The following is a 21,318-nucleotide window of genomic DNA, read 5'->3' on the forward strand; positions in this document are numbered from 1 at the left end:
CCCGCCTTGGTAAGACGCCCTCGTTGTGCTCCCCCTGGCACCCCAAGGGCCCGGCTCATCAGCTCAGCCCTCCCCGTGAGCCGGCGCGGGGCGGCGGGGAGCACGGAAGCCCGGGCCTCACCTGGAACTGGCAGAGGGGGTAGCTGCCGTAGAGGAACTCGTGCTTGCCGTTCACCTGCAGCGTGTAGTCCTCGGGCCGCTCCACCAGGGGCTGGCGGAAGACGGTGGCCTTTTTGCGGAGGGCGCAGGCCATCAGCGCCAGGGGCACGTCCATGGTGCTCACCTGGAAGGTGAAGCTCTCCTGGGAGCGGGGGGTGGGGGGGCAGGTCAGCGCTCCGCCCAGTGGGGGCCTGTGAGGTTCTGGGCCACAAGGCGGGGGGGCTGCCCGGTTCCCTCTCCGAGGACCCCCTGCTCCCCTGAACGCGAGCTCCCCGAGGGCAGGGTCGCGCGAACAAGCGGACCAGCGACCCAACGCCGTCTGGCCGCCCTGGCCAGGAACTGTCCAGCGGAACGTCGCGCCGAGCCCCTCGCGGGTCCCGGCCACTGCTGCTGGGGGGAGGGCGAATCTGGGGGCGGCTCGTCGACCCCTGGGGACTTTCCCAGGGCCCGCGTTCCCCCAGGGGACGCAGCCGAAGGGGCCCGGGTCCCCAGCGGGAGCCGCGCGCCCATCCCAGGCCCGGGAGCGGCAGCTCACCTCGCTGCCCTCGAACTTGACGTTGACGAGCAGGGCCCGGCTGGGCGCCCGCGGGGGGCCGGCCCCCCAGCCCTGCGCCGAGGGCTCCAGCTGCAGGGGGAAGCTGTACTGCATCCAGGCCTCCCAGCCCAGCTGCTGCCGCTGGGCCGCCGCCTCCTCGCAGAACTGCCGCATCTTGGCGCGAAAGTCGTTCACTTCCGGGTCGCGCAGGGAGTCAAACTCGTGGAGGCCTGAGGGCCGGGGAGGGGCGGAGTCAGCGCGGGGGTGGGGGGGCCCGGCCTGGCGGAGGGGGGCGCCGGGGACGGGGGTACCTTTGCCGATGAGGAGGCTGATCTGCGAGTTGATGAGCTTCTTCACGCGGTCCCCCTCGCGGGCCACCAGGCGCAGCACGGGCAGGAAGGGCTGGATGTCGCAGAGCCGCCGCTGCTCGTCCTCCAGCTCCTGCTGCTCGGCTGTCTGGTTGACGCAGGTGAACACGTAGGCCTCGGGGTCGCTGAGCATGTGGAAGAGCGGCTCGTACTGGGCGCGGTGCCACAGCACCTGGGGGGACAGTGGCCGGTCAGCGGCTCCGGCCAAGCCTGGCACCCTCGCCCCAAGGCCAGGAGGCTCCCTGGATCCCTTGGGCGCTGGCCAGTGGGCTGCTGGGATGCTCTGTTAGTGCCCTTCTCCGTGGGGATACCCGGTACCCACTGAGAGCAGAGCGGGTGCAGGGGCCGCCCTTCTTCACCCCGAGAGGTGGCCTGCGGGGTCATGACCTCCAGGCACCCCCCGCTCATGGTTCTGAGATCGTCATCAAGGCAATCAAATAAAACCGCCCAATTTTCAAATGTCGGCCGTGAGAGTGGAAAAGCCGAATGTGCTGCGTGGGCCAAGGAAAACGCACCTGAGGATGGCAGAGTGTGTGCCAGAGCCCGGCCCCCCAGGGACCAGCCAAGGGGATGCCGTGTGACAGCCAGGTTTCAGTATGAAGGCCACAGAGGGGGAAGTGGATTTGGCTCAACAGACAGAGCGTCCGCCTACCACGTGGGAAGTCGCGCGCAAGGAGTGCCCTGCCACGCAGGGGTGTCCCCCGCGTAGGGGAGCCCCACGCACAAGGAGTGCGCCCCGTAAGGAGAGCCGCCCAGCGCGAAAGAAAGTGCAGCCTGCCCAGGAATGGCGCCGCACACACGGAGAAGACACAACAAAAGAAACACAGATTCCCGGTGCCACTGACAAGAATACAAGTGGACACAGAAGAACACACAGCGAATGCACACAGAGAGCAGACAATTGGGACGGGGGTGAGGGGGGAGAAATAAATAAAAAAATAAATCTTTAAAAAAAAAAAAGGCCACAGAGGGACAGAGGAGATGGAGAGAAGGAACCAGCCCGGGGCAGTCACCGTGGGCAGCAGCTGGTTACAGTCCAGTGAGGCCACGAGCAGCAGCGCCGGGCCCGTTACGGCCAGAGGGGACGGGGGTGCATCACGAGGTGGGGAAAAAATCTGAGAGGCAGACCCACAGGTATAATTCAAGCCCCTTTTCATTAAAAAACAACAACAAAAAACAACCAACAACAATGAACATTTATTAATAGAGATGGTGGGGGCGGCCTGCTAGGGAAACAGCCACTCAGATCCATTTGCTGCTTTAGCGCCACGTGGCAGGGTTGAGAGATGGCAGTGGGCATCAGGAGGCCAGCAAAGCCCGAGACATTTCCTATCTGGCCCTTTAGGGGAAAAGTCTGCCCACTGCTGGGAGAGATAAAAATGTGAAGAAATTGAAACCAAATCAGTCCCCCTTCCCTGCGGTCAGACAGCAGGGCTGACATCCACCTTCTATGTCTGCAGCATCTGAATTTTACTAACATGCACGTATAGCTTCCATAAGGAGAAAAAATAAGAGTAACTCTAAAATAATACTTAAAGTTCACAACAAGAACAAAGACATTATAAAGTGAACTCAAAAAAGAGGATATGAAAGTTCAAAATCAGAAAGATTTAACAATTATGGAGGAAAAACCCAATTCTGCGTATAGAAAACGAGAAACAGCTGGAAGATGAACTGTGGTTATCTTAAAGATAGCGAAATTACAGGTATTTTTTCCTTATTTTCCTGAAATTTAATGTCCCCATATTACTTTCGTAATGAAAAATAGAAACTTGGTTTTTAAAGCAATCTCCCGGGAAGGGAAGAGAAAACCTCAAGTGTGGTCCATGGCTTCTGTCTGGCAGGCTCCTTTCTTTTCTGCTCCCCAAATCCTGGGATAAGTCTCACGCCCAGGCGGCCTGAGGCGTGACCCCTAAACTCCATACTTTATGAATGGGACGGGCCCTTTGCAAGGTGGCGTGACGCTATCTACCAAATACCACCCAGATGAGTCATCCTTTGACTCAGTAATCCACCCTGACAATTATTCCACACATCCAGCAACTATTTCCAAAGCTGTTTACTATGGCAACAGCTCTAAAGACAAAAAGGTTGGTAAGAATTCTTTAGTGGCCATGGCTGGGGTACAGTTTCACAGATGGAGCAGAAGGATCGCCCCTGAAAGCATGCTCCTGGAGCTCACGCCGCGGTCTAGTTAGGATGACGCACTGTGCAAAGGGGGAGACCTGGATTTGGACTATGTGGGCGATAATTGCCAGTTCTTACAACAATTGCTGGACATCATTTCTATCTTTTCGAATTGATACCCGGGGATCCCAAAATCTGAGCAACACTGCACAGGCCAGGAGAGTGTCCATCTGTCTGTCGCTCCGAGCCCCAAGTTCTGAACACCAGGCTGGAGGGGAGGAGGTACCTGCTTGATGGTACTGAGGTTGGCATTGCGGGACACGGGGAAGTTCAGGTACACCCCCGTGGGCAGCAAGAAGTCCACCACCACGCTCTGGTTCTCCTCCTTGGTCCAGAATTCCATGGGGCAGTCGACCCCCGGTGGCATCCTGCTTTACTTCCCAGGCACCACTTGGCCTGAAAAGGAAGAAAAGGTAGAGTCAGCCACCTCAGGCGTTCTGGGGGGGCCCCTTGGAGACACCCCTCAGAACACAGTACGTCAGGGGACCTCGAGAGCAGGAGGCTCGGGGCTGGGTCCTGGCCCCTGACGTCCCTCCCAGGGTGGCCAGTCGTTCTGCTGCCCCAGGCCACGGGCTCACTGAGCGGTCCCCATCACAGGTGGGGCGCTCAGTCCACACGGCTCAGGGCAGCGCCCCGCATCAAGACACCCACAGGCCCACGTCAAATCGTTTTTTCTCAGGGACACCCAGGCCTGGGAGACCTGCCGGGGCACCAGCCGCACAGCCGGCCTGCAGGGGCATTGCCGGGCAACCCAGGACCGAGGAAGGCTGGACACTGCAGGTCGCTGACGCTTCCTCCCAGAAACCAAATGGCTTAAAATTGGCTTTGGTCAGCAAACAATTTTTGGAAATATCTCAGTCATACCAAAGTGTACACAAATCCGGGTACCCAAAGCCCAGTAAGTAACAAAACGTTACAGGCACAATTAAAGGTCCTCGTTGCCCGCCGCCCCCACCTGCCCTCCTCCCCCACTATCTATTTTACCACCACCTGGAATCTGGTTCTTGATAATTTCCATGCATGTCTTATATTTTGATTATACAAAGAGGTATCTATGACCGATCCCTAATATGGCCGCACGTTTTAAAACTGTGTATGAACAACAGTAAGCCTTCTGCAGCTTGCTTTTGCCACTCAACAATATGTTCTTCAGATTATCCACACTGATACATGTTATCGCCTGTTTATTCATTTTAACTCTTGTGTGGTATTTCACTGTGTAAAGAAACCACAACTTACTTACCCCCTCACTTGTTGATGAACCTCAAGGTTTGTTTCTAAATATATATTTTTAATTACAAACAACGCTACAATGTACATCCTTGCACGGGGTCTCCTTGTGTACAGGTGGGAAATTAGATGAGCGCTGTCCAATGGACATAGAATGGGAATCCCAGAGGCCCTGTAGATGTTCTAGTAGCCACATTTAAAAAGTAAAAAGACAGGTCAAATTAATTTTAATCATATATTTTATTTAGGGCTGGCATACCCGAAATACTGTCATTTCAGCATGTAATCAAAATTGAAAAAAGTACTAATGAAATATTTACCTTTTTTTTGGCATATTAAATCTTTGAAATCTGGTATTTTACACGTACAGCACACGGCAATTTGGATGCTAAGGTTTCCAAAGAAATATTTCATCTCTCAGTAGAGTTCATACAGTTGACACGGGGGAAAGTAGGTTTCCCAATCCACGTTGTTCAAAAAAAACATAAAAAGTGTTTTGCAATAACTGAACCAAGTATCAATTTTTACATTTTAAATTAATTAAGATTAACTGGAACATTTAATAATCCTGTTCCTCATTTCAAGGGCTCCAGAATGGCCAGTGGCTGGTGGCCACCGTCCTGGGCAGCACAGGTTGGGGACATCTATAGTTAAGAGTTGAATTGTCAAATCATAGGTCGTACAGGTCACTAACTTTACCAAATTGCTAATTTAGATGATTGCCAAATTGTCCCCTAGACTCTAGCACCGATTACCCATCACACCATCTTTGGACAGTGCTCAGTTTCCATATCCTTGCCAACACTTGGTGTTGCGTGAACTTTCTCTTTTTGCCAACTGGGCAGGAATGTTGGTCTCTTGATGCTGTACTTTACCTTTCTCAGATCATCTGTAAACCATTTATCTTCAGCAAATTGCCTCCTCATAACCTTTGCCCGTTTCATATGGAGTCATTTGTCTTTTTATTGGCTTGGAGAATGTCTTTAGATATTCTAGATTTGATTCTTTTGTTGATTCCCTGAGTTTCAAATATCTTCTAGTCAGGGTTATCTTCTCATTTTGTATATCATGTCTTTTTTTCTTTTTAAATTTCTCTCCCCTTACCCCACTCCCTCCTCTTGTCTGCTCTCTGTGTCCATTCACTGCATGTTCTGTGTCCGCTTGGATTCTTGTCAGTGGCATCGGGAATCTGTGTCTCTTTCTGTTGCGTCCCCTTGCTGGGTCAGCTTTCTGTGTGTGTGGTGCCACTCCTGGGCAGGCTGCGCTTTCTTGCGCGATGGGCGGCTCTCCTTATGGGGTTCACTCCTTGCGCGTGGGGCTCCCCTATGGAGGGGACACCCCTGCGTGGCACGGCACTCCTTGTGTGCATCAGCACTGCACGTGGGCCAGCTCACCACATGGGTCAGAAGGCCCGGGGTTAGAACCCTGGACCTCCCATGTGGTAGGTGGATGCCCTATCAGTTTAGCCAAATCCACTTCCCATATGGTGTCTTTTTTTTTTTGATGAATAGAAGTTTTGGTTGTTGATGCAGTGAAATTTGTCAATCTTTGCCTTTATGTTTCATGATTTTTATTTAAAAAAAACAAACTTCCCTATGCTAAGGTCACATTCTCCTAGATCTAAATAACTTTTTAAAACAGTTGAAAGGAAATGCTTAGTTTAAGAGAGAAGTTGTTTTGGGGGCTCCACCAGGTGGGCCAAAGCCCGCCCTGGGCTGGATTCAGAGGCCGCTCTGCGTGGTGGAGCACACTTCACCTGGGCCGCCATCTTACCACTGTCGGCACTCACTTCCTCTGGCCGGGAAACCACATCCTACTCTGGGTTCCTCTTTCCGAGAACGGCTAGGCCAAAGGCTTCCTTTTTTATTCAAAACGTGTGTGTGTGTGTGGGAGGGGGGGGTGTCAGGAATCCCGGAGGACCCACTTATGATCCTAAATATGTGGTGGCCACGCTTGGGGAGTAAAGGACCCCTGGTACCCCCAGTCCTGGGAGGCCGAGGTGGCCTGAGCTCCCGGGGACTCCAGCCAGAGGGCCTGGGTGCCGAGGAGAACGCCCTCTTCAGGCCCTTGCCACCTGACACTCTGGAAGTGGAGCCTCCCACTCCATTCACCCACCTGGGATTTGGCAAAATACTTCCATGTAAAAAGCTCATTCCTAAAAAAGAAAGACACAGGACGGGGTGGGCAGGAAAGAGTCAAATGCCAGAGACAGTCTCCAGTAAGAGGGGGCAGAGGACAGCAGGAGCTCCTTCCCTCCACAGGGACCCGGGACCCAGGGTGCAGCTGCTGCAAGCCTCTCCCCTGGTGCAGCCCCTTCCCCGCTCTCCAGTACAGACGCCAGCTGACCCAGCTGACCCAGCTGAAGGAGAACCTCAAAACTGCTCTGAAAGTGCAAACCAGTACAACCACTGGGGAACACTCCTTGGCAGAATCTACTAAAGCTGAACACACACTCGCCCCATGACCCAGCAATTCCGCTCCGAGGTGGACACCCAAGAGAAATGCAAGTGCATGTGCACCAAAGCACACGCACTAGGATGTCGAGAGCATCACTAATAGCCAAACTGGAAACTCCCCAAAGGCTCATTCACAGTAGACTGGAAAAATTAGGTCAATTGTGGTGTCCTCTCCCGATGGAAGATTACACAGCCACAAGAATGAACAATCTGCAAATACATAACACAGTCTTAGAGATGAAGCTCACAAATGTAATTCTGACCAGAAGCCAGACCCAAAGGAATATGTACTGCATTCCATTACAGAAAGAGCCAAAGTAGGCACAACTCATCTGTGCCGGCAGAAGAGGGGACAGTGTTTACCCAGGGGGCATGGGAGCAGGAGTGTCTGCAAAGGAGCAAGAGGGGCCTTCTGGGTGCTGGGCAGGCTTGGTCTCTTGAGCTGGGAGCTGGGGACCTGGCCGCAGGGGTGGGCCTGAGATCCAGGCCCAGCCAATCAGAACTCGAAACTGCCCTCAGTCACGGAAGGTGAGGGCACTTGGGCCCAGCCCATCATTGTGTGTCACCTCCCTGGCTACAGAGATTCCAGGATGAGCAGGTGAATGTCATGTCAATCCAGACAAAGACATCTGGACTTCTTCAGGGGCTTCTAACTGGGGGAGTAGCAAAGATAGAATATCTGCCCAGAGCTGCCGGTAACATCTGCTGCCCTAAGGGATGGAACCTGAGAAGAGACCAATGCAGAGGAAAGCAGAGCTCAGACTGGAAAGTACAAGCCGGACCTGAAGACATCCTCTGAGTGCCTGGATCCAGCCATGCCTGAAGCTAGACTTGACCCCTGGACTTTGCAGTTTCATCAGCCAATATATCCTCCCTTGCCTTCTTTATCTAACTCACAGCAGTTTCAGTGGGTCGTTCTGCCACTTGCAGCTGGAGGTAGTTATTTCAATAAATACAGTAGCACGTTTCATTTTTGGAAGCGTGTAGCGGTTAGAAAGTTTTTCTTGGACGCTGGCCTGACTCTAACAGCCAACCCCTGACCTTTGTGCTGCCATGTAGAGGCTTCTCCACTTCAGGCCAGATATCATCATCTGACCATTCTCCCTACAAGGTGGCTTCTAGACCCTTTTGCCAAAGTTCAGTACTTGGAGCCAAACAAGAGGCTCCAGGTGAGACCTCGCAGGGCAAGTGGCGCAGGAGCATTCTGGATGACAAGCTGCTATTTTTTCTGCCTAAAAGTGAACTGGGCTCCCCCCTACCCGCCATTCCCAGAAAGCTTTTGGTGACCACATCACTGAGCTTGTGGGCTGCCAACCCTCCACGTATTTTTCCCAGTAAACCAGGTCCTCCCAGCTCATCCAGAAAAATTAGTTTCCTGAATCTAAATGCAAGAATTCAAAATTATGTTTGGTCATGTCAACTCACAGACACAGTTAGAACTTAGGAGTTTCTGGATTTGATACTTTGTATATTTCACTCCGAGATAAAGTCATTTATTCAACTAATATTTTTTTAAGCCAAATTAAGTGCCAGTAACTGTGTGAGGTACTGGAATTACCCTAGCTGAGATGAGATTCCATGTGCCCACGTGGCGAGGCGGTGGTGCCCATTTGTTTGCTCAAGCGCTGGCCTGCCTGCTAGTGTGAGGTTATTTCCAGACGGGATTTTTTTTTTAAAGATTTATTTTATTTATTTCTCTCCCCTTCCCCACCCCCTGCCCCAGTTGTCTGCTCTCTGTGTCCATTTGCTGTGTGTTCCTCTGTGTCCACTTGCATTCTTGTCAGCAGCATCAGCAATCTGTGTCTCTCTTTGTTGCATCATATTGTTGTGTCAGCTCTCTGTGTGTGCGGTGCCACTCCTGGGCAGGCTGCACTTTCTTTTGCACTGGGTGGCTCTCCTTATGGGGCGCAATCCTTGTGCATGGGGCTCCCCTACACGGGGGACACCTCTGCGTGGCACGGCATTCCTTGTGCGCATCAGCACTGCGCATGGGCCAGCTCACCATACAGGTCAGGAGGCCCTGGGTTTGAACCCTGGACCTCCCATCTGGTAGGCGGACACTCTATCAGTTGAGCCAAATCTGCTTCCCCCAGATGGGATTTGCATCTATGATTGGTTGATTACGTCTAAGACCGACAGAGGAGACTGGGTGCAGCAACACGGGGTGTCTCTTTGTCCCATCACTTGGAGGTCTCACAAGCCAGGACTGAGGGTTTGAGACGTGGGAAGGAGAATTTCCGCCTCAGCTCCAGCATTGGCTCTGGAGCGGATGTGCAGCCCATCAGCTCCCCTGGGGAATTCGAGGGGGAATTTGGAATAAGGACCTCAACACCCCCCGTATTGGAGCTTCCAGCTTGCGGCCCGCCCGACGGAGTCTGGACTTGCCAGACCCCTGCCAATTCCTGGTACTCGGTCTCCCAACGCAGACATGCTGCTGCTTCTCAGGGAGCCCTGACTGATACTGGAGTGGATGAGACCAAAGGGCGCCTGCCCTCAAAGGGCTTACGTTCCTGTAGGGGAGGCACAAAGAAGCCAGTAAGCAGTGGGAGTGTTATAAGTCATACCAAGAGGAGAGAAGGAAACGTGCGGATGGGGTGGGGGATTCCTGGGGGGGGGGGGGGGGGGACTGCTCCAAACCTGGAGGTCAGGAAAGGCTCCCCAAGGAGAGGACACTGGAGCTGAGAAGGGAGGACAGAGTCGGCCACATGCAGGGCAGCCCACTGGGCAGGGACAGCAAGAGCAGCTGGCCAGGGGCTGGTATATTCCATTCCTGATGGGAGGGGGGCCATGGTGGCTCGAGCATATGGGTGGGGAGGGAGCGTGGCATTAGGTGGGGTGGGAGAGGCTAGCAGGGACCGGGTCCTGCAGACCCTCAGAACAGAGAAGGGCGCCTGGATTTCACTCCAGGGGCAACGGGAAGGGTTTTAGGCAAGGCTAGGATGGGGTCCGACCTGCGTCCAAAATGATGCCACTGGCTCCTGTGCAGAAGGACCGGAGACAAGCCAGGACGGAAGGGGGTACGGAGAGAGGAGGGGGTGCTGTGGTGGCGGTGGTCTGAGGAGGTAGAGATGGAAAGAGAAGAGAATCAAGACATATTTAGGGAAGTGGACGTGGCTCAAGGAATTGGACTCCCGTCTACCACAGAGGAGGTCCAGGAGTCAATGCCCAGGGCCTACTGGTGAGGGCAAGCTGGCCCACGCGGTGAGCTGGCCCATGCGGAGTGCCACCCTGTACAGGAGTGCTGGCCCATGCAGAGAGCTGGAGCAGCAAGATGATGCAACAAAAAGAGACACAGAGGAGAGACTATGAGAGACTTAGCAGATCAGGGAGCCGAGGTGGCACAAGAGAATGATCGCCTCTCTCCCACTCTGGAAGGTCCCAGGATTGTTCCTGGAGCCACCTAAGGAGAAGACACGCAGACTCAGAAGAACACACAGCGAAAAGACACAGAGAGCAGACAGCCGGAGGGGGGAGAAAAAAAGAAAGAAATCTTAAGAAAGAAAAACATGGATTTAGGAGACCCGAGCCCAGAAGGGGTGTGGTGAGGGAGGGAGCAGGGCTGACAGCCAGTTTTGGGGCCTGGGAAATTTCCTGGGCAAGGGACGTAAGGGAGGGGACATAGTTTTGGGGGGAGAGCTTCACTTCAGACGTGGGGACTCTGAGATGCCCATGGACGTCCCACAGGAAGAGAGCCAAGGGGCACAGGTCAGAAGACAGGTCGTGGGGTCACAGAGATATCAGAGGGGTTGACAGGTTACAGAAAGACTGTGGGGGAAGCAGACATGGCTCAAATGATAGAGTGTCCACCTACCATATGGAGGGTCCAGGTTTCAAACCCAGGGCCTCCTGACTACCCATGTGATGAGCTGGCCCACGCACAGTGCTGCAGTGGCGGAAGGAGTGCCGTGCCATGCAGGGCACCCCTATGCGGGGGTGCCCCACATGCAAGGAGCGCGCGGAGCCGCCCCATGTGAAAAACACAGACTGCCCAGGAGTGGCGCCGCACACACAGAGAGCTGATGCAGCAAGATGATGCAACGATAAGAGACGCAGTTTCCCAGCGCCACCTGACAATGCAAGCGGAAACAGAAGAACACACAGTGAATGGACAGAGAGAGCAGACAACGGGGGGAGGGTAGAAATAAATCCAATAAATCATTCAAAACAAAACAAAACCAGACAGATTGTGGGGCTGTGGGGACAGTTGAGATAGCCCCAGGCAGAAGGTACGAGAGGACCAGTACACAGGCCCTGGAGGGGAGTCAGCCAGAGATGAGCTGGCAGCAAGCCCCCAGCTTGGAGTCATCCAGAATCCCGCAACAGGACGTGCCCCTCTACCCACACCTAAGTCCTGAGCAAAAGTACAGAAGGACGAGAGCTCAATTTCTCTCCCCTTGCCGCCTCCCCAGCCAGCACAGCCCAGAGCCGGCTCCGCGGCCGCCAGCGCGAGCCCAGCCGGGTGCCTGTCCCGGGACAGGCCGCCCCTGCCCGGGCTCTTCCGAGACGTGCCCCGTTGGCCGCATTTCTGCAGCCGCAGCTGAAGGGCAGTTTCTCCCGCTGCGAGGGGCCAGGGTCGGGCCTTCTGAGTCCTCAGCTGCCGGCCGAGAAGTTTCTCCAAAGTTTCAATCAAGTGCTTGTTCCGCCCTCTTGGCCAGCCAGCATCGGGGGCACCTCCAGGGGCTCTAATTTATTTCCGAGAGAGGACGGAAGCAGGGGAGTGGAGCCCAGAGCCATGAGCGCTGCCTTGGAGCTGGGAGTGAAGCTGCAGGGGCTGGCGGAGCCCCTGGTCCCCAGCTAGGGACGCCCCAAACCTCTATTTCATTCCTTTTGAAATTCAAGGGGGGGTGGGGAGTGGGGTCTATGGGAACCTCTTATGTTTTTTAATGTAACATTTGGTGTGCTCTATTAACTTTAAAAGAAAGATAATTTAAAAAAATAAAAGAAAGAAATTCTAGTGCCCCGAGCCCAGCGTCTTCCGCACTGTCCAGCAGCCCTCACGAACGGCACCAACGTTGATGGCCATTGTCAGCCTAACGGCAGGCCTGAGGTCCTACGGTCACGTGGCCCCGGAAGCGCCTCCCAAAGGGAAGATGCGAGTCCTTCCTGGCAGGGTCTGCCCAGGGGACAGGCAGCAGGAAAAGAAGGTAAGTCATCCGTGTGATAAACCTCTTCCCCCGAGGGTGGCCTGTGCGAGATGCCTGTGCCTTTGGATGTCACTCTACAGCAGGAGTCTAACGGCCCCCCAGGCCGTCCCTCTGTACATGGAGACGATGGTTTGTCATCACTGCTCCTGTTACTGACACTGAGGATAAAACATCTGTCCAGTGCCTCGATCTCCAAACCCAAGCTGCAATCCATCTAGCCCCAGGGAAGGAGCCTGCGCCATAGAAGGTTCAAGGAGGTGGTTCTGCACGTGGTCCAAGTATCTCCCGCCAAGCTAGGCTCAGACACATGGCCAGCAGGCACTTGGCGAGGGGCAGCAGGGTCACCCTGCAAGCACGTCCATGGCGTGGCTGCCAGGCGGCCACAAGCTGGCGTCTACTCCAGGAGGGGACGCGGCATTATCAACTGGTGCATTCCAGCCTCAGAAAGTCCTTCTGATCAAGCGTTTTGTTTTCTGGCCCCTCTCCTGTAGAAAATGCAGTTGGCACTTTTCCTGCTGCCAGACCCACATGGAAAAGTGGGGGCCCGCGGGAATCTGAGGGGCCAAGACTGATGGTGCATTACCCAGCGGTTCCCAGCAGGGCTCCAGCCGGAGCAGCCTGAAGGAGCTTTCCAGAAACCACCGCCCCGCTGCTGGTAGAAGATCCTAGGACCAGCAGGTCCCCCTGGAGAGCCTTCATGGCCCAGCCCCTGCTCATTCGTTCACTCAGCACAGATTTACTGGAGCACCTTCTGTGTGCCCGTCAGAGATGGCGACAGGTGCCGGGCCTGCCCCTACAGAGTTTTTGGTCTAATGGGAGGAGACGAACAATAAAAGGAAAAATATTAATAAACCATGACTTCGGGGACTTGTAGGGAGGACTCCATTCAGGTGGTGGATCAGAGAAGGGCCTTCAGGTGACATCACGTTGAAGTGGAGGCCCAGATGCTGAGAAGGACCCAGAGAAGAGGTGTGGAATAGGGCTCGGGCAGCAGGGGCAGCAGGAGCAGGAGGTCCGAAGGCCCTGAGGCCACGTGATGGGAGTCGAGGGCCAAGGGGGAGGATTACAAGTCAGGAGTCCACGTTTGTTACGTTGTCCTGGAGAACTGCTGGAGGGTTTTAAGCAGGGGCTGCTGGGCCTGATGTTGTGCTCTATAAAAGTCACTTTTGGCTGCCAGGAGAACAATGGAAGGGAGGGAGGCCAGGATGGAAGTGGGAAAGCAACCAGGAGGCTACTGCAGGACCCCAGGCAAGAGCTGGCAGGGCCAGACTAACAGAGCAGGGAGTCAGGCCCCCCAAGCAGGGACGCCACCGTTCCCCGCCTTTCCTGAGCCCAGGAGTGGGCATCCCAGTGCTCTGGTCTCAGAGCCTCTTGTCGTTCCCAGGGCAGCAAAAGAAAGACTGACGCCAGGAGCCAGAACTCATGGCCCAGCATCCTCCAGTAGGTAGACTTTTAGGATGGAGGTGCCGCGCTTCCAAAGCAGAACACCTTTCTTGGGGAACACTTTGGGGTTTCAGCGTGCCTCTCAGGGAGGCCCAGTCTAACAGCCTTCTTCCAACCCTCAGACAGAAAGGATGCTTGAGACACAAACGGAGGTCCTGGCAAATCAGATGCAGGCAGCTCTCAGACGTCATAGGAAGGCAAAGCTAGTGTCCACTGGGGGGCAGCTGGGGGACAGGAGTGTGTATCTAAAAATGAATGGGGGAAGCGGACTTGACCCAGTGGATAGGGCATCCGCCTACCACATGGGAGGTCCACGGTTCAAACCCCGGGCCTCCTTGACCCGTGTGCAGCTGGCCTATGCGCAGTGGTGATGCGTGCAAGGAGTGCCCTGCCACGCAGGGGAGCCCCATGCACAAGGAGTGCGCCCCGTAAGGAGCACCACCCAGCACAAAAGAAAGTTCGGCCTGCCCAGGAATGGCGCAGCCCACACAGAGAGCTGATACACAAGATGACGCAACAAAAAGAAACACAGATTTCCGTGCCACTGACAACAAAAACACATAGCAAATAGACAGAGAGGGCAGACAATGGGGGGGAATAAAATAAATAAATAAATAAATCTTTAAAAAATAAAAATGAATGGGAGGGAAACTTCCAGCAGCAGGGGGAGGGGGTGAGGCAAGGAATAGGTTACCCCAAAGACCATGCCCTGGGCTGAGCAAGGAGGAGCCTGACTGCAGGGCTGTCCAGCTCCTGCCACCAGAGATAAAGGTGCTGCAGGTGGGAAGGATGCACGTGGAGGAAGTAACAAGTCATGGGACATCCTGTAGGTGTCCGAGGTCTGCTCGGATGGCAAGCTGAGGATATGAACCGCTTCACTCCCTGGTTTCCAGGTCTACCCGGTTCTCTCTCCGCCATTTTTAGTGCTATCCCTCTCCCTGGAGGCCATATGAATCAATACCATGTACATTTAATTTGAATATTTAAAAAGACAAAAACAAAACCCTTACTGGGGAAAAGCCAGACAGAAATCAAAGAATGAGGGGTAGAGGCTTCTAGAACTCTAATCTATATGGAAAAAATATATGTATTTCTGATGCCTTTTGCAGCCATTAGAAGAGTCAACAGCCCTGAAAAAAATTCTATTCCAAACACGTCCTACGATGTTCAGTTCATGACCCACCCAGGGGGGCCACAGGCCACGCGGAGAACACCGGAAGAGCCCGCCTTACACGTTGGCACAACATATAAAAATTAGAGAAAGATCCATGGGCTCAGACCTCATAATTCTAGGAAGTTGAGAATTGTCCTAAGGAAACAATTGAAAAGTAGATAAAGCTGTGTGTACAAAGATATTCATTGTGGTATTGCTTGTGAAAGTGAAAACCCAAAAGTGATAAGGAAATGGTTAACTAAATTATCGTACATTAACTCAATGGAATCAAATGTGGTCATTAAAATGACACCTGTGAACACTACATAATGCTGTAAATATTTTCCACATTAAATGAAACAAAAAATGTACATACCTTTATCATTACAACATATGTTTGAAGACAAAGCATTTCAGAAAGCACAGATAAAAAACAAGTTATGGGTGGATATGGGTGTCATCAAAATAATTTTACTTTTCTATGAAAGTTATACAAGTATGAGATTTTTAAAAATCAGAGTCTAAACACTTATAATAACACACACACACACACACATACACACACACACACAAAACAGCTCCTGACTCTAGTAGCCCTATGCAGAGTCCATTCCTAATTTCAGTTGTTTGTTTGGGTATTTACCTCTACATTTATAAACAATAGGTTTATACTAGTATCTCTTGATTTTCTACTTGTAACTTCTTACCTTAAAAGAGGAACTAAGCCCCCCTACACATACACACATGCACATATCTTCTCCTCCATCTTCTGAATATAGCTGTGCAATAGTTTGGGGATAAATTAATTTCAGCTCTTACTTCATTATGACTATGCAAATATTGTTCAAAGCTAACCCCCGTAATGAACTACAATTATATTTCCTTTTTGTCTGACTTTTTGTTTTCCCTGTAGCTGACAGTTGCTTATTTTATTTGCTTTGTTTTCTATGTACAAGTCACTAATTTTCCTCCCAAACTTTCCAACAGAATTGTAAAAATCCTCACAATATAGTAAATATGTCACGTAATCCACCAGTTCCATTTTCTCCTCAAAGTTATTCCTCCTAGGGCCCTCTGCCATCTTGCTCCAAGCGGGGCTGGTTGGACTCTAGACCTGCTGCATTGGCTCCTCTTCACCACTCGGCTACCGAGGCTCCTTTCTACCACCGTTAAGGGAATTTCCTTTCCTGCTTTCTGGATAAATCAGAGTTCTTGGCTGCAAGTAAAGAAGCCTTCTCTGGCTGATTAAGCAGAGAATTATCTGACATACATATTTTTTGTACTGTGAGGGGTTCTGTAGTTCTGTTGGGAGATTTTGGGGAAGAATTAGTGATTAGTACAAAGAAAACAAATCAAACAAAAAAGTAAGGCAAACATCAACTCTAGGAAAAACAAAAAGTTGAATAAGAAAGAAAATATAATCAAGTACACTGTGTAAGCTCCACAATGCACATCTGATAGCAAAACTTCTGCTGTTGCCACCAAGCACTGGGTACCAGTCTGTATCTTCTGCACCAGGAATTTGACCTTAGAGTTCATCACTGCTGCCACAACTACAGCCATGGATAGAACATACTCTTCATTCCTCTCTTCTGTGACACCAGCTCCTGTGTCAAATCTGGCACAGGTGCATCTTAGACCTGGTCCTGGCCTGGGAGGCTTGGAAGTAAATATTTTTCAATTCCTATGGGGGGAGGTGGGATTTTTTCCCTCTCCCTTCCAAAGAGTCAAAGTAAGGTAATAGCTAAAACTTAGAAAGCCATTTTGCATCACTTTTCTTTCTTGTTATTCCCTTATTTTAGGGGGTAGTTTTCTTGAAAATGCATGTGAGGGAGGGTGCATTTTTTGAAAATTCACATATCTGAAAATGTCCTTAATCTATTCTTTTATTTAAATGATAATGAACACAGAATTCTGGGTTGGGAATTAATTTTCCTCAGAAATTGGAAAGCATCACTCCATTGTCTTCTAACTTCTAGTGTTGCTTTTGAAAAGTCTGATGCCATTCTGTCATGACCTCTTTTCTCTTTGGTGACTTCAGAACTCTATCACTGGAGTTCTGAAAGTCCATTACAATGTCGCTTAGTGTGGGTCTTCTACTATTCATTATGTTGGGTACCACTCAGAGACCCTTTCAATGCAGAAACTCCAGTTCTAGAAATTTCTCCTATATAATTACTTTGAACTATAATTACTTTACCCTCCTCTGCTTTCTCTCCCCTCTTTCTTCTATCGTTGGATGTTGGCCTTCCTGAACTGATTCTCTAACTTTATCATCTTTCCCCCCTCTTTTTCCATCTCTCAAATCTTCTATACTACTTTTCAGAAAGTGTGTTTTTCATTCTCCCAACTCTTCTATTGAATTATGCATTCCTGCTATCATAGTTTTACTATTCAAGAGCTTATTCTTATTTAGGAATGTGCCTTTAAAAAAAAAACCACCACCATGATTATGACTGGTGAATTCCTTTTTTCTGTTTGTGTCAGTCACTGCCTTTCATGCAGGAGGCTTCATTCTATGTTGGATGATCCTTGGCAGCCCATTCAAATGTAAGAGAGAGGCACTAAAAGCAAAGCTGCTTGTACCCAAGCAGAACTAGTTGCTTGGTGCACTTTACTGTACAGTGATAAAGCAGCAAGCCAACTTCTCAATGGGTGTCCCACTCAATGTCAGCCTCTGAGGATCATTTTTCTTGTGACGAGGGGTTCCTTAGAGAGAATGCCTTCAAGGCCTTGCCTGGAAAATGGGATAAGCCAGGCTGCCATGTGCTGAGAGTCTCACTGTTCAGTACGTAAGCTGTTACTTAATCCTTCTGTCCCCAAAACAGTGCCCTTCCCTGCCCTCAGCCCCTCTCCACACAGCTTCTCCCTACCTTCTGCTGCTCTCCACATAGCCTCTCTCTCTGCCTTGGATTGCACCTGTGCCTCTCTGGTACAAACTGCTGGCAGGAAACCTCCCACCTTCTGCTGGGGTGGAGGAGGCAAGCCACCTGACTATGTGCACTAAGAGAGCATGTGTGGGGAAGTGGACTTGGCCCAATGGACAGGGCATCTGCCTACCACATGGGAGGTCCGCGGTTCAAACCCGGGGCCTCCTTGACCCGAGTGGAGCTGACCCACGCTCAGTGCTGATGCGCGCAAGGAATGCCGTGCCACGCAGGGGTGTCCCCCGCATAGGGAAGCCCCATGTGGAAGGAGTGCACCCCGTAAGGAGAGCCGCCCAGCACGAAAGAAAGTGCAGCCTGCCCAAGGATGGCGCGGTGCACATGGAGAGTTGACACAACAAGGTGACGCAACAAAAAGAAACACAGATTCCCGGTGCCGCTGATAACAATAGAAGCAGTCACAGAAGAACACACAGCTTATGGACACAGAGAGCAGACAACTGGGGGGGGGGCAGAGAAATTTAAAAAAAGAGAGAGCGCATGTGTGCAGTTCTAACACTCATTTTCAACTCATCTTCCTACTATCAGCCCATCCAGCACCTGCCTTTAGGAGAACACCGTGGCCCACACTCCTGAGTCTTTGGTGAGCTCCATGGACATGCCAACTTCCTTGCCTCGCAGCACAGGAACTTGAGTTTTGACATTCTCTGCTTTGCTTCTCTCCCACTCACCTGCTTTCTATATCCCAAAATTTCTGCTCCTATCCCTCCCTCTTGTATCATTTCTTCTGTTTTTGTATGGGTTTATGCCATTTTTATTCCTTTGCTCTAATTTTAGAGAGGTTTGAAATAGAGCAGAAGTAAACATATGCATTTCAGCAGCTGTGTTTATTTGGAAGTCCATAAAAATATTGAACAATAAATAAAATCAAGTTTAAAAATATATATACAAAGACCCTTTGGAGGTAAGAGGGGTAGAATGGGTACTCCAACATGGAGACAATGGTTCTCTCTGGAGGCTGAGAGTCTAGAAGAGTTATGCTTGCAAGTTCTTTTTGTTTTCCAAATTTTGGGAAGTACATATTTTTTTTATAAATTAAAAAAGCATAGGGTTAAAAGCCATTATTAGGGAAGTGGATGTGGTTCAACTGATAGAGCTTCCGCCTACCATATGGAGGGTCCAGGGTTCGATACCCAGGGTCTCCTGACCCATGTGGTAAGCTGGCCCACGCGCAGTGCTGTCACATAAGGAGTGCCATGCCATGCAGGGGTGCCCTCGCACAGGGGTGCCCCACATGCAAGGAATGCGCCCCGCAAGGAGAGCCGCCCAGTGTGAAAAAAGCGCAGTCCACCCGGGAATGGCGCCGCACACACAGAGAGCTGATGCAGCAAGATGACACAACAAAAAAAGAGACGCATTTTCCGGTGCCGCCTGACAGTGCAGACAGATGCAGAAAAACACACAGCGAATGGACACAAAGAGCAGACAACAGGGGGGAAGGGGAGAGAAATAAATAAACTTAAAAAAAAAAAGTTATTATGAAAGGACATCTTCTGGAACAAGGGTTAGGACAGTATAAACAGATTTGCAGAAGAAACTCTAAGCCCCCAAGGCAGGCCTGTGTCATCCACAATTTTCCTCTATGTTCTGGAGAGCTCCAGAGCTCTAGGGTTCCTTCAGAGACGGGTAGGAGTGGGGCGGTGCTGAGTGTAAAGCATCCTGGCCTCGTCTCTACCCATGGCATGGTGGCTCCCTGCTTTTATCTGCTTTTCAGATTAAAATTCTGCTTAATAGTTTGATTTTTATGGGTAACAAGATCCACAACTAACAAATTTTGGAAAGTACGAAAGACCTCAGATGAGGGGAGGTAGTCCATTGCCAGTCAGCTCTGGTCTCGGATTCCTCATCTGCATGAGAGTACAGTGTTTCCCTTCCAAGCTGAATACTCTAGAAGCCCCAAAGAGCATCCTATTACCAATAAAGTGACTGCCAGCCCTCTGGGAAAAAAGAAAGTCCCTATCTAAGGACTCCTTGAGAAGCACTATTGAGGCATAAAAACTAAATTCACTTCCTTCTAAAGAATATTTTAATCCCACCCCCAAAAGGCCAGCCCAATTCCAACCATGACCACAGAAGTCAAATACGAAATGCTGCAGCTTAATAATGGGTCCCAACACCAACGTTCATAGTAGCATTATTCACAAGAGCCAAAAGGTAGAAACTACCGAAGTGTCCATCGACAGATGAATGGATAAACAAAATGTGGAATATCCCTACAACGGAATACTATTCAGCCATAAAAAGGAAAGTAGGCCCGGTACCTGCTACGGCAAGGGTGAACGTTGAAAACATTATGCCAAGTGAAAGAAGTCAGATGCAAAGGACCACATGTTGTGTGATCCCACTTACACGAAATATCTAGAATAAGCAAATTTACAGAGAAAGAGGATCAGAGGTTACTAGGTGCTGGGGGAGGGGAATGGGTAGTTCTTGCATAAAGGGTTTATGTTGGAAGTGCTGAAAAATTTTAGTAATGGAAGGTGGTAATCATAGTACAACATTGTAAAAGTGATTAAAGTCACTGAATTATACACTTAAAAAAGGCTTAAATGGCAATTTTACGTTTTATGTATGTAAACATATATGAACACATATATATAATGTTATCACACACTCAGGTTCCCGGGCTCTTCTGAGCAAAACTGTAACTGGTTTTCCCAGGAAGCGGTCCTCCCCTGGGAACCTGGCTGATGTCTCGTTCACATTCCCCCCCTCGCCTGCTCCTGGCACAGATTTGGGTCCTCCTCCCCCTTCCGGCCGTCTGTCTTAGGGAGAAGCTCTCTTGTGACCGAAGAGTCAGGGAGGGCAGACTTGGTCCACATTCTCACCCCATCTGCAAAGCAGCACCTCTTCTCGCCCCTCCCACGGACCTCTCCCCCCTTTCCCCAGCCTACCTCTCTGGAATGGTCCAAGAAAAGCCACCAGCAAAGGCTCCTCTGCCTGGCAGATTAAAGATGCCTTCATTCCGCCGGGCTCACCCTCAGCAACTTATCTGTCTGAAGAAAAGAGAGAGAGAGAACCTCAGAAACTTTCTTTACATTCTCTTACAGGATTTTAGCTCAAACACTACCGTTTCACCTCGTTTCCCTTTTTGCAAACGAGTCACATTCTGCTTCACGGGCCTTTCTCGCCATCTGCATCACCGCCACCCCCAGCTCCCTTTGGTGGTACTGAGGCAAAACACAGGAGCGTTCCAGGGCCTGAGGCAGGAATACACAGATGACTCAGATCGTTTTTAGAGCTGTCTGCCGGTTTCCTTTGGTTTTTGAAAGCAAAGTAAGTGATCTGAGCCAAGCCTGGGTTCCAGTCCCATTCATGGGCTGGGAAAAGCAGGCAGGTGAACTTGGGATCAGGATTCCCTAACAGTTTCTGTCTTCAAGGTCCAATTTGCTCCCTGAAGGAGCTGGAAATGAAAACAAAGGCCAGCCTTCTAGAGGGCGGCTGGGAAGGGGACCACCCACTCGCCGGTCTGTGGGGCTTTTACCCCCACCACCACCCACTCCTGGAAATAATCTGACACCTGGGAGACAAACACGCCTGAGCTGGGGATGCGATGTCCGGGGGACCCGGATGCCAGCAGCGCACGCCCCCTACCCTGAGCTCCCTCCGTGGCGGGGAGAAGCTTCCAGGCAGGACTGGGGAGGGCTCCTGAAGGGCAGGAAGCCTGAACCGGTGGGTTCTCCACGAGCCGAAAAGCA

General features: G+C 51.3%; 1 protein-coding gene across 7 annotated transcripts in view; it reads right to left on the minus strand.

The window, feature by feature from the left end:
- The window catches only part of PIK3CD (phosphatidylinositol-4,5-bisphosphate 3-kinase catalytic subunit delta), a 54,808-nt gene that overhangs the window by 9,677 nt on the left and 23,813 nt on the right, over positions 1-21,318 (minus strand). For all 7 annotated transcript variants that reach the window (XR_009187328.2, XR_009187329.2, XR_011649758.1 and 4 more), the window contains exons 2-6: positions 20,515-20,616; positions 3,476-3,645; positions 1,006-1,234; positions 695-924; positions 122-301 (exon numbers count right to left, since the gene is read on the minus strand). Coding sequence is in view for 3 of the 7 variants with exons in the window: in XM_058304457.2 (XP_058160440.1) it covers positions 122-301; positions 695-924; positions 1,006-1,234; positions 3,476-3,616 (780 nt within the window). In the remaining 4 variants the exon portion in view is untranslated. The remainder of the gene's footprint in view (positions 1-121; positions 302-694; positions 925-1,005; positions 1,235-3,475; positions 3,646-20,514; positions 20,617-21,318) is intronic.

This window comes from Dasypus novemcinctus, chromosome 9, assembly GCF_030445035.2.
Source record: "Dasypus novemcinctus isolate mDasNov1 chromosome 9, mDasNov1.1.hap2, whole genome shotgun sequence".
Taxonomy (NCBI): Eukaryota; Metazoa; Chordata; class Mammalia; order Cingulata; family Dasypodidae; genus Dasypus; species Dasypus novemcinctus.